We start from the raw sequence: 12,602 nt of genomic DNA, 5'->3' as shown, positions 1-12,602 counted from the left end.
CACATCGCTTTGTAATCCTTAAAAAAAAGCAATTTTATCAAATATGGAATAAACTTATATAGCCAGCTGGTTGAAAAAAATAAGAACAATGAATACTTTGGGAAAAAAACACTGATGACTCGTATGGGAGGAGTGTGTGGCGCAGTGGTTGGATCTACAGCCTCAGCACCCTGGGGTTGTGGGTTCAAACCCCGCGCTGCTCCTTGTGACCCTGGGCAAGTCACTCAGTCCTCCTTAGCCCCAGGTATGTTAGCTAGATTGTGAGCCCACCGGGACAGAGAGGGAAAATGCTTGAGTATCTGATTGTAAAACCGCTTAGATAACCTTGATAGGCGGTATATAAAATCCTAATAAACTTGAAACTTAAACTTGAAAACTTGTAGGAAGCCCTTCAGGAAAAACTTATAAAACTGCAGTCGATGACTGACTGATGCACATATAGAACAGACTGCTTAATTGATATTCAAATTGAACAGAGATTAAAGTAGCAGCTGCTGTAACCATTAAGGTGACTATGTTTTCAAGTTTATTTAACACTTGATATACCTCGATGGAAGAACATCTATGAGGTTTACATAAAAAAACTAATAATTAAGATAATATAAATAAAGGTAGAACTACAATATTAATAGTAAAAGCAAGAAAGTAGAGAGTTTAAAAGTTAAAAACTGATTTTGCGCTTTATGTTTCGGACTGGTCTCCGATGGGTCTCTTATTTCGTTTTGAAAGTTATTAGTCAAATGCATATATAAACAGAAAGGTTTTTCATGTCTTAAAATGTTACTGCAGTAGAAATTACAAAGTTTAATCAAATTGCAGCATACAGCAATGAACTAAAAAGAGGAACCAAATCAGAATGAAAACAAAGCTGAAGCTAGAAAACCCGGTTTATAGAAACAGCAGCATAAAAGTCCCGAAGAAAAGATGCATTAAAAGATATTAACCTAAGAATGTAAGAGTTGCCATACTAGGACAGACAGTCAGTCCATCAAGCCCAGGATCTTGTTTCCAACATAGGAAATCCAGGTTATAAGTACTTCGTTTTTAAAGACGACACTCCCAACCCAACTGCATCCTCAACTTAACTGAGACTCAGCATAAAACTGGCTCAGAAGCACAATCCCCAAAAGGGTAGTTAAAAGCTCAACTGAAACTAGTTAACAACCAGGTCAGGAGACAGAGAAATACCTAACATTCTGTGCTATATAATGCCCTTAAGGGGCGAGTCACTTGAGGACTATTTTCTTCCTCTGTCTCCATCTGGCTGGTAGACAGACACAACCCAATTGTCTGGACTGGTCTGACAGGATGCAAAGGAAACATGCCAACATTTAGGCACTAATCATGTAAAAGGCAGGTATAAACGTTAGCACTTCCCTGTAAGTTGTGTGCATAAGTGCAGCATTTTTCTATAAATGTCATGCCCCCTCCCCTTTGCTAAAAAGCTCTTAGGCACTTCCTTTAAAGAATAGTGCCTAAGTGCAGTTACACAAGCAATTGACGTTTGCCCCTGTTTTGGCAATTGACTTCCATTTGAGCACTAAAAGTTATATGCCAAATTGACACCTAACTTGTGGTGATCTATACAGAATTAGGGGTTATCTAGGTGGTACTGAGCTGTAGTATGGCACCAGGGCTCTCCCAGAACGTTTCTGGCTAGCAAACTGAGTATACCCACCATTCTGATAAGTTCTAGTACTGACCGCATTTCTGCATCAATCACTATCTAAATAGTAGAACTGAATATCCAGTTATTTTTTGACTGCTATGGCTGGGTTTTAAAAAATGGTGATTGCAGTGGCTGAATTTTGAACCAACAGTAAATAAAAGCCACATAATTGATGACATGCATGTCATTTTGAAGACAATTTTGATACTGCTTTATAGAAATTTATTTATTTATTTAATTCAATTTCTATCCCGTCCTCCCAATAGCTCAGAACGGGTTACAAGCAAACATTCACATGAAAATGAGGGCTGGCACGGTGATTACAAATACAAATTTCTGCACATGATTTTCTACCCTGCTCTTTGTTTATGTAGGTGAAACAGAGCATATATTTACCCACATCAAAATGTTTGGTTTTTGATCGATTTGCATAAGAAAGGGATGTGCATACCTTCCATTAGGGAGGAGCTATTTCCCTTCTAGTTGTCCTCAGAGAATACTGCAAGGCCTTAAGAAGTTTCAGCACCAAGACTGAGCCTTGCTAGACTGCCGCTGGAAGTCTCATTAGCCATTTTCAGTGCCGAGAGATCATGGGCAGGAGTGAGTGAGAATCACTCCCGCTCCAATGCCCAACTAGACCACCAGGGAAGCACAGTTGGCTTAGGGGTCCTACTACTGGGTCTGGGAAGAGGGTGGGTCATGTCTCTTTGGGGTGAGGGAAAAAAGGGAAGGAGGGATGTGCTGACAGCAGAGGAAATTGCCAGGTCAGGGGCGATGTGTTGCGGGAGGAGGGACAACACCATGAGGGTGGGTGGGTGAAAAGGAATGCCTGGGGGATTGTAGGGGAGGAATGGTAGAATATAAATCCTCAGTTTCTATTCGAGTTCCCATTTTTCCCTATAAAGGGGAGGAGGGGTAAAAATGGTATCTCAGTTTACATTCAGATGGGTTTATATTCAAGTATATACACTAATTACTTCTCTTGCCAACTTCACCTCCCATCATGAAACCTCCACAATGAAACTCTTTAACAGGTCTTAACTACAACAATCTCATTTGCCTGCTGAGCCTCAGCTGTAAGTTTCCTGCAGCAGACTGGAAAAAGCATACCTGTATGAGCCTAATACCAATAAGATTTCAAGCCTTGATGACTGGTATTCCTATGCATGAGTTTCAGTTATTTTTAGTTAGTTTATTTTATTTGATATACTGCCATTTTTAAAAAAAAAGTCAAATCAAAGTGGTTAACAATAGATTTAAAAAAAAATTAAAATCAATAAAATAAACACAACAGGAAAATGTATGATGTACAATTAACAATACTAGACACAAAATGACAGTCGAGGGAAGGAAAGGTTTACAATATCAAGAGGTAAGAACAAGAGGGTAGGTTAAAAATGCGAGAAGAAGAAAGCAAAGGAAAAACTAAACTAAAGTGTTAAGAACTAGGGTCAAACTATCACCTGTCCCATTACAGGTGTGTGTATTCTTCCATTAAGTATTTCCAAACTCATAAGACCACTTTCACCTTTTTGAGTTCAGATGCTGTACTTACAGATATTCTAGAACCAGCTCTGACTCTGGCGACAAAGTCTCTCTCTTTCTCTGCAGCTTGTCTTTGGATTCTCTGAAAGTTGGTGAGTGCTGTTGTAAATTCATTCACAAGACGATCTTTCTGAATCTTCCTTTGGCGCTACAAGATAAGCAAAGGTAACTTGTTTCTGCAGCTTTCATTTAAACTATTGAATATATCTTGTAGCATTTTAGAAAATATTGCAAGCAGTAGCAGTACGAACCTTCCTTTCCTCCCACTTTATCAACTTCTATGTATAAAACTAAAAATACAAATTCTGTCCACTCCAGTCTGTTATCTCTAATACATTTGAACAAAAACATTTGGCTGCCTTTCAGGTTTGACTATTTTTTCATGCTTTTCAGAAACAATTTATTCTCACAACAAGCACATTCTTCAGGATAAGGAAAGATTAGGTACTTATTTTGATAATCATCTTTGTAGTAAATAGGCACATCATTTTTGGGTTGTCAAATCCTGGTCGCAAGATCCTGTGTAGAGAACTTCATTTACATTTTTCCACTCCGCCTCCCTTCACTTTGGGCTGTCCTGCAATTCCTCAGTTTGTATCAGAGCAGATGGTCAGCCCTAGAGAAGAAGCATAACAGTGGGGAGGGGGGTATGAGGACACTCCCCGAGAAACAAGTCTGTTCTGTTCATATCAAAAACATTTAACACAAGATAAACATAAATCATTTAAAAACATATAACCAGATGGAACAAACAAGCCACCTACCTGAGTGCAATCTACACTAACAGTCCTGGAGCTCTGCATGATACTCCTCAATCCCTTCGCTATAACAATGATCTTCTTTATCCTTGTCCTTACTCGATAGAAAGAAGATATCTTGCAATCAGACACGTCTGAGACAGAAAGCAGGCTAAAGAACATCTAATAGGGTGAGCTTCAAGAATGATGTACCTATTTATTTACTAGAAAGAAGATTATCAAGGTAAGTACATAATTTTTCACTCTAATGTAATAGGCACATCATTCTTGAACCCTTCACACTTGGGACATTTCAAAGCAGTCCTCAGAATCTAGGGCAGAACAGATGAGCCTGCTGAAAATACTGAAGACCCAAACGCAGAATCCAATTTGCTGCTACATCCACCCTATAAAACCTTGGGGAAGTATGAAGGGAGAACCATGTGGCCGCTCTGCAAATTTCTTCAGGAGAAACTGCTATGGCCTCTTCCCAGGAGGATACTACTCCCCTAGTGGAATGTATCTTTAAGGAAACAGGAGGTTCCTTTCTGCTCCTGATACAGGCTGAAGAAATGGCCATATGAATCCTTCTCAAAATGTTCGCTTTTGAAGCCATGCGGCCCCAGCAGGTAGATCCTGCTAGCACAAAGATACAATCCAACAAACAGACAGAATTCATTAGTGACTTCCAGATATTGAAGCAACACTCTGTGAACATCCAGTGACCCCAAGGGGTGAAGGCAGGTAACTGTACTTCCTGGTTGATGTGGAAACTTGATACTACCTTAGGCAAGAAAGAGGGGACTGTATGCAGGACTACCCCGTTCTCAGAAATTCTGAGAAAGAGCTCCCTGCAGGCAAAACCTGCAATTCCAATACTCGTTGCACTGAAGTGACCGCCACCAGAAACGCAATCCTTACCGTCAAGTCTAAAGATGCCTCTTCCAGAGGCTTATACAGAGCTCTAGCAAGGGCCTGCAGGATGAGATTAATGCTCCCTTCCCTGTTCTGTTGTTAGCCTGAGCTCTGAAGCACAAAAGGCTCGCTATCTGTACCTTTAGGGAGCCAACTGCCAAGCCTTTTATAAGGCCATTTTGAAGGAATGCTAGAACCAAAGAAATTGGTGCCATGACCAGGTCTGCACTCTTCTGTGCACACCAATCCTGGAAGCACTTCCAGGCCTTCGCATAGGGGGCCATTGTTGACTGCTTTTTGGACCTCAGGAAAGTGGCAATCATCACTTCTGAATAGCTTTTTGCACTAGGGCCACTCACGCAAGGGCCACATGCTGTAAGTTCAAAGTGCTCTGGATCCTCCATGGCGACTGGGCCCTGTGAAAGTAACCCTGGTCCCTTTAAAGACAGACCAGATCTGCATACCATGGTCACTTCAGCCAGCCTGGAGCTACTAGAAATACCAGCCTCGGGTGCGACTTTAATTTCCTCAGAACTCTTTCTATCATGGGCCATGGAGGGAACATGTACAGCAGTCCTACCTGTGACCATGAATGAACCAGGGCTTCCACACCAGCACTTTCTGGCTTGCTTCTTCAGCTGAAAAACCGAGTCGCTTTCTTGTTGGCCGCTGACACCATCAGATTGAATGTTGCGCACCCCCAACGACTCACAATGCTGTTGAACGCCTCCTGAGATAGCCCATTCTATGAAATCTAGGGTGTGACGGTTGAGAAAATCCGCTTGCACACTGTCTACTTCCATGACACATGCTGCTGAGAAAGCCAACAGGTGGATCTCCGACCACTGAAACAAAATTTGAGCCTCCAAGTTTAGAGGAGCACTCTTGATGCCTCCTTGTCGATTAACATAGGCTACCGCCGTTGCATTGTCAGAGAAGACTCTCACCGCTTGGTTCTGCAGACAATTCCCAAGTGTCTTCAGGGCTAGTTGAATGACCCTCGTATTCAACTGGTTGATCGACCACCTCCTCCGAGATGCCGCCCAGAATGGATACCCCTCACAATGCGCTCTCCAACCATAAAGGCTGGCATCTGTCGTCAGTATGACTCAAGAGGAGATGCGAAGTGGCACTCCATAGGAAAGAGACGTCAGGTCCAGCCACCAATTTAGACTATGACACACTTCTGATGTCCAAAGTAGAGGCATCTGCAATGCATTTGTTTGTGGAGACCAATGGAATAGTTGTGCAGCTTGAAGAGGGCATAAGTTTCTCAGTTTCTTCTTCATCTTCTTCCTTTTCTCTCAAACAGGGCAGTTTTACATCGACCCCACAAATCGCCCGGAGAAACAGATTCCAGATCCTACAGGAAGGGATTGCAGTTGAGGAACAGGAAGACGTCCAACACATGACCCCAGTCCCAGGGACGACTGAACAGCTCCCCTCAAAGAAACGCAGGGTGGTGGTCATTGGGGATTCCATGTTAAGGGGCACCGAGGGACCAATTTGCAGACCGGATATACAATCAAGGGAGGTTTGCTGTCTGCCTGGGGCCAGAATCCGAGATGTCACCACCAGTGTTCCCTCTAAGCGGGCGGGTGTTGTGAGCAAACTTTTTTCACCGTGAGCCAAAAATATCGGGCGCCAGCAAGTTATGAGCCAACTCGCCCGATTCTCCTCTCGCCGCCCTGCCATCTGCCGTACGCCTCTTCCGATCGTGCGCTGTGACGAGAAACGTGTGCGCTGCGATGTAATATTTTGTGCGCCAGCGCACGCCAGCGCAGCTTAGCGGGAACACTGGTTCAAATGGTTTTATTTATTTCCCCAAATTTATTTTTGTTATACGCATTGAAAATATTTGATATTGCGTTTAAATCAAAATCTCAATAAACTTGAAACGAGTGCCCGTGAGATTGTGGGAGGGTTAAATACTCAAAACTTAGAAGTTTTTGCTACGCCAGCTTTCTGGTATCTTTACATACAGTGGCGTACCTAGCATATGTAACATCCGGGGCCCATCATTTTTTGGCACCCCCCCCCATCTGTAAGAAAAACATGATTTTTAGTAACAAACCACACGTCACACATGAGTACCTAGGAAAAGGCAGCATCTTACATATTGCAGTGAGCAGTACATCAATACACCCATTGTAAAACTAAACAAGCCAGACCAGCACAGATCAATCCTACACCGTCAATCCTAACAGAAAACCATGTCTTTCGAACACACAGAACACAGAAAACACCTTCGCCTAGTAAGGAATATGTAATCACAAACTAACCCCTCCCTCTTTTACAAAACTGTAGTGTGGATTTTAGCTACGGAGGTAACAGCTCTGATGCTCATAAAATTCTGAGCATCAGAGCTGCTACCACCAAGGCTGGTGCTAAAAACGCTTCACAGTTTTGTAAAAGGGGGGATAAAATAAAAATACATAGACAAAGGTTAAATTGAACCAGCAAGAAGCTGGACTCTGCATACAATGCTTCACAGAAACAGTGACACATGTCTCCTAAAGCAATAAATAAATAGAAATTTTTTTCTACCTTTGTCTTCTGTGGTTTCTCCTTTCCTCATCTTCTTGTAACTCTCTTCCTTCCATCCACTGTCTGCCGTCTCTCTTCCCCTATATGGCATCTTCTCTCCTTCTATGCCCCTTCCAGAAACTGTATGCCTCCCCCTTCCATCTCTCCTTTCACCCCATTGGTCTGGCATCTCTCTCCTCGCCTTCCCTCTCCCACACCTCTCCTCATAGTCTGGTATCTCCCCTTCCCTGATTCTCTGGCATCTCTCTCCTTTCCTTTTCTTCCATCTTTCGCTCCCCCTCCATGCTCTCACATCTCCCCCTTCCTTTTCCCTTAGACTGGCATACCTTCCTCCTACGCTCCAAGCCCTGGCATCTCCTTTAATTCCCTCCCTCATCTTCCTTCTCCCTCCAGCTGGGTACCGCAACACTCTTCCCTGCAGCTCTGCACTTCCCCACAATTGCCATGCTTCGGTTCCTCTTCTTCCTTCCTTCCTCCCCCCCCCCCCCCGCGGGACCCTGCGGCACCATCAACTCTTACTCCCTCTAATGTCGGCCCTGCAGCTCCAGACTTCCTCGCACCTTCTCCCCTCCCCCTTTGGATCGCTATTATTTTAAATGTTATAGCCGCGGAGCTGTATCCATCAGTGGAGATGTCTAACCTCGGCCTGCCCCGGAACTCTTACTGCAGCAGACGCCCGTCTAGGCAGGAACAGGAAGTCACTGTTGCAGTAAGAGTTCCGGGGCAGGCCGAGGTTAGACATCTCCACTGATGGATACAGCTCCGCGGCTATAACATTTAAAATAATAGCGATCCAAAGGGGGAGGGGAGAAGGTGCGAGGAAGTCTGGAGCTGCAGGGCCGACATTAGAGGGAGTAAGAGTTGATGGTGCCGCAGGGTCCCGGGGGGGGGGGGAGGAAGGAAGGAAGAAGAGGAACCGAAGCATGGCAATTGTGGGGAAGTGCAATCCCCCCAATGCGTCCCCTTACCTTACCGACGCGTGTGTGCGCTGTGAAGAGAAACTTTGCGCTGCGATGTAATATTTTGTGCGCGAGCGCAGGCCAACGCAGCTTAGCGGGAACACTGGTCACCACCTGTCTAGATAGACTTCTCAAACCACAGGACCACTTCCCCATGCTTCTCATCCACGTTGGGACGAATGACACTGCCAGGAACACCCCGGAGACCATACCCAAAGACTTTGGAGCCCTGGGTGAGAAGCTGAGGCAGTTGGGAGCGCAGGTGGTCTTCTCATCAATCCTCCCGGTAAGAGGTAAGGGTAGAGCCCGGGAGGAGCGTATCCAGAGGACTAACGAGTGGCTACATGGATGGTGCAGGGAGATGAACTTTGGATTTCTGGACCATGGAGAGGCACTGCAGGGACTTCAGGGACCAGACGGACTCCACCTGACCAGAAGAGGTAAGAACGTCTTCGGACGTCGACTAGCCCGCCTACTTCGAAGGGCTTTAAACTAGGTAAGTTGGGGGAGGGTATCCGTTCATTCTCTGGAGCAGTAAGTAACTATCCTGAGGAGGTGAGTCGCCACTCTGAGTCTGAGGTAAGTGCACACACTGTAAACAATACATCGGGGGTCACACTAACTCAGGCGGGAAACTCTATACAGGGACTTAGCAAACATAAGGTATGGAGAGCTATGTACGTCAATGCACACAGTTTGGGCAATAAAATTCTAGATTTAGAGACGGAAATAATGAACGCCGACCTAGACGTAGTGGCGATATCCGAAACTTGGTTCACGGACTCACACGGGTGGGATATGGTTATACCGGATTACAACTTACTCCGTCGAGACAGGGAGGGCAAGTTAGGAGGAGGGGTAGCTCTATACACTAGAGAAGACATCAAAACTACCATAATCACAGATGTTAAGTATACCGGGGAATCCCTCTGGGTGAACCTGGCTAGAGGAAATGAAAAATGCCTGTATGTTGGTGTGATTTACAGACCTCCGAGACAACAGGTAGAAAAGGATATGGAATTAATCGAGGACATTGAAAACATCACCTTGCGTGGGGACACAGTACTGTTAGGGGATTTTAATATGCCCGATACAGATTGGAATGCACTTACCGCACAAACTAGCGGCAGTAGAAGGTTGTTAACCTCCATAAAGGGTGCACAGCTCAAACAATTGGTATTGGAGCCCACTAGGGACCAGGCGTTACTAGTCCTGGTACTCACCAACGGAGACAGCGTATCAGAAGTTTCGGTAGGTGATACGCTGGCCTCCAGCGACCATAACATGGTTTGGTTCAACCTTCGGAAGGGTTTCTCCAGATCGACCACAACAACAAAGGTCCTAAATTTTCGTGGCACTGACTTCAAACGCATGGGAGACTTCGTCCATCGGGCACTGCAAGACCATGCCGAAACCAATAATGTAGAGGCCATGTGGGCAAACCTGAAATCTACCCTACATGAAGCAATAAATCGCTATATAAAAACAACAAGCAAACGACGGAGGAATAACAGACCCCAGTGGTTCACTACAGAAATCTCGGACCTCGTTAAGAAAAAGAAAAAAGCATTTGTTTCCTACAAACATTCAGGAAGAGGAGCAGCAAAAGAAGACTATCTGGCCAAGTCCAAAGCTGTCAAAACGGCAGTCAGAGAGGCCAAGCTTCAGATAGAAGAGAATCTAGCAAAGGACATTAAGAAAAGGGATAAATCCTTTTTCAGGAACATCAATGATAGGAAAAGAAACACAAATGGGATAGTACGCCTTAGGAAAGCAGACGGGACTTATGCAGAATCAGATTCCGATAAAGCCGAACTACTAAACGAATACTTCTGCTCAGTCTTTACCTGCGAGGCGCCAGGGTCCGGTCCACAGTTGCAAGCAAGGCATAGCTCAGATGACCCGTTCTGGAATTTCGAGTTTACACCCAGCAGCGTCTACTGCGAACTATCAAGACTCAAAGTGAACAAAGCCATGGGACCGTTCAATCTACACCCCAGGGTGCTTAGAGAGCTGTGTGATGTCCTGGCAGAGCCATTGTCTGTGATCTTCAATCTTTCCTTGAAGGCGGGAAAAGTCCCCTTGGACTGGAAAACAGCCAATGTAATCCCACTCCACAAAAAGGGCTGCAGGACAGAGGCTGAGAATTACAGACCGGTGAGTCTCACATCCATAGTGAGTAAACTCATGGAAACACTAATTAAGCATAAATTAGATACAATCCTAGACGAGAAGAATCTACGGGATCCCCGCCAACATGGATTTACCAGAGGCAGGTCCTGCCAATCCAATCTGATTAGTTTCTTTGACTGGATAACAAGGAAACTGGATGTGGGTGAGTCCCTGGACGTCGTTTACTTGGACTTTAGTAAAGCTTTTGATAGCGTTCCGCACCGCAGACTATTGAACAAGATGAAATCAATGGGACTGGGAGAGACGTTAACTACATGGGTCGGTGATTGGCTAAACAGTAGACTTCAGAGAGTGGTGGTAAATGGTGCCCCTTCAAAAACGTCGGAGGTGATCAGTGGAGTGCCTCAGGGCTCGGTCTTGGGCCCGATCCTCTTCAACATATTTGTGGGAGATCTGACTCAGGGGCTTCAGGGTAAAATCACATTATTCGCCGATGACGCCAAACTATGCAACATAGTGAGAACACTTTACCAGACAGTATGACGCAGGACCTACTTCTATTGGAACATTGGTCCTCGACTTGGCAGCTAAACTTCAATGCTAGAAAATGTAAGGTCATGCACCTCGGCAGCAGGAATCCATGCAAAACTTACACACTAAATGGTGAAACCTTAGTTAGGACCAAGGCGGAACGTGATTTGGGGGTGATCATTAGCGAAGACATGAAGACTGCCAATCAAGTGGAGAAGGCTTCATCAAAGGCAAGACAAATGATGGGATGCATCCGAAGAAGTTTTATCAGCCGGAAGCCCGAAGTTATAATGCCATTGTACAGATCCATGGTGAGGCCTCATCTGGAGTATTGTGTACAATTCTGGAGGCCACATTACCAAAAGGATGTGCTGAGAGTTGAGTCGGTTCAAAGAATGGCCACCAAAATGGTCTCGGGACTCAAAGACCTCCCGTATGAAGAAAGGCTGAATAAATTGCAGCTATATTCACTTGAAGAACGTAGAGAGAGAGGAGACATGATAGAGACGTTTAAATATATCACCGGCCGTATTGAGGTGGAGGATGATATCTTCTTTTTTAAAGGCCCCTCTGCCACAAGAGGCCATCCGCTGAAAATCAGGGGTGGGAAATTTCATGGCGACACCAGGAAGTTCTTCTTCACCGAAAGGGTGGTCGATCGTTGGAATGAACTTCCACCTCAGGTGATTCAGGCCAGCAGCGTGAAGGATTTTAAAAGGAAATGGGATACACATGTGGGATCTCTAGGGGGGTAAATTCAAGGGGGTAGGGTTGTTGGAGTGGGCAGACTTGATGGGCTGTGGCCCTTTTCTGCCGTCATCTTCTATGTTTCTATGTTTCTATGTTTAAGTGCACTCTCGTCCAAGAGACCACATCTATGGTTACCACCATTGTTCCCAGCATCTGCATGTAATGCCAAGCTGTCAGGGTTTGCTTGTTCTAAAAGTTTTGGATCTGTCATGTAAGCCTTGCTTTGTAGGCTTATAATAGAAAAATGTTTATTCTCCTTCATGCCCAGATACTCCAGGAACTGATTGGGCTCCAGGTGAGTTTTTGGGAAATTTATCATCCAACCCAGACTCTGCAGAAGCTGGATCACATGTTGCACTGCTGTCCTTCCTTCGGAATCAGACAGAGCTCGTATTATCTAATCATACAGGTATGGATGCACCTGTATTCCCCCATTGCGAAGATGTACTGCTACTACAACCATCACCTTGGTTAAGGTGCATGGCACAGTGGACAAACCAAATGGCAGGGCCGAGAACTGGAAATGTTGCTCTAGAACAGGGGTGTCAAAGTCCCTCCTCGAGGGCCGTAATCCAGTCAGGTTTTCAGGATTTCCCCAATGAATATGCATTGAAAGCAGTGCATGCACATAGATCTCATGCATATTCATTGGGGAAATCCTGAAAACCCGACTGGATTCCGGCCCTCGAGGACCGACTTTGACACCTGTGCTCTAGAACATGGGTGTCAAAGTCCCTCCTCGAGGGCCGCAATCCAGTCGGGTTTTCAGGATTTCCCCAAAGAGATCTATTAGCATACAATGAAAGCAGTGCATGC

The 12,602-nt window shown here is 45.0% G+C and overlaps 1 protein-coding gene across 4 annotated transcripts in view; it reads right to left on the bottom strand.

The window, feature by feature from the left end:
* The window catches only part of STX7 (syntaxin 7), a 145,863-nt gene that overhangs the window by 66,843 nt on the left and 66,418 nt on the right, over positions 1–12,602 (bottom strand). For all 4 annotated transcript variants that reach the window (XM_033937289.1, XM_033937290.1, XM_033937292.1 and 1 more), the window contains exon 5: positions 3,225–3,362. In XM_033937289.1, the coding sequence (XP_033793180.1) occupies positions 3,225–3,362 (138 nt within the window). The remainder of the gene's footprint in view (positions 1–3,224; positions 3,363–12,602) is intronic.

The sequence above is a fragment of the Geotrypetes seraphini genome, chromosome 3, assembly GCF_902459505.1.
Source record: "Geotrypetes seraphini chromosome 3, aGeoSer1.1, whole genome shotgun sequence".
Taxonomy (NCBI): domain Eukaryota; kingdom Metazoa; phylum Chordata; class Amphibia; order Gymnophiona; family Dermophiidae; genus Geotrypetes; species Geotrypetes seraphini.
The sequence above is the reverse complement of the archived record's forward strand: the minus strand, read 5'-3'. Positions and strand labels throughout refer to the sequence as shown.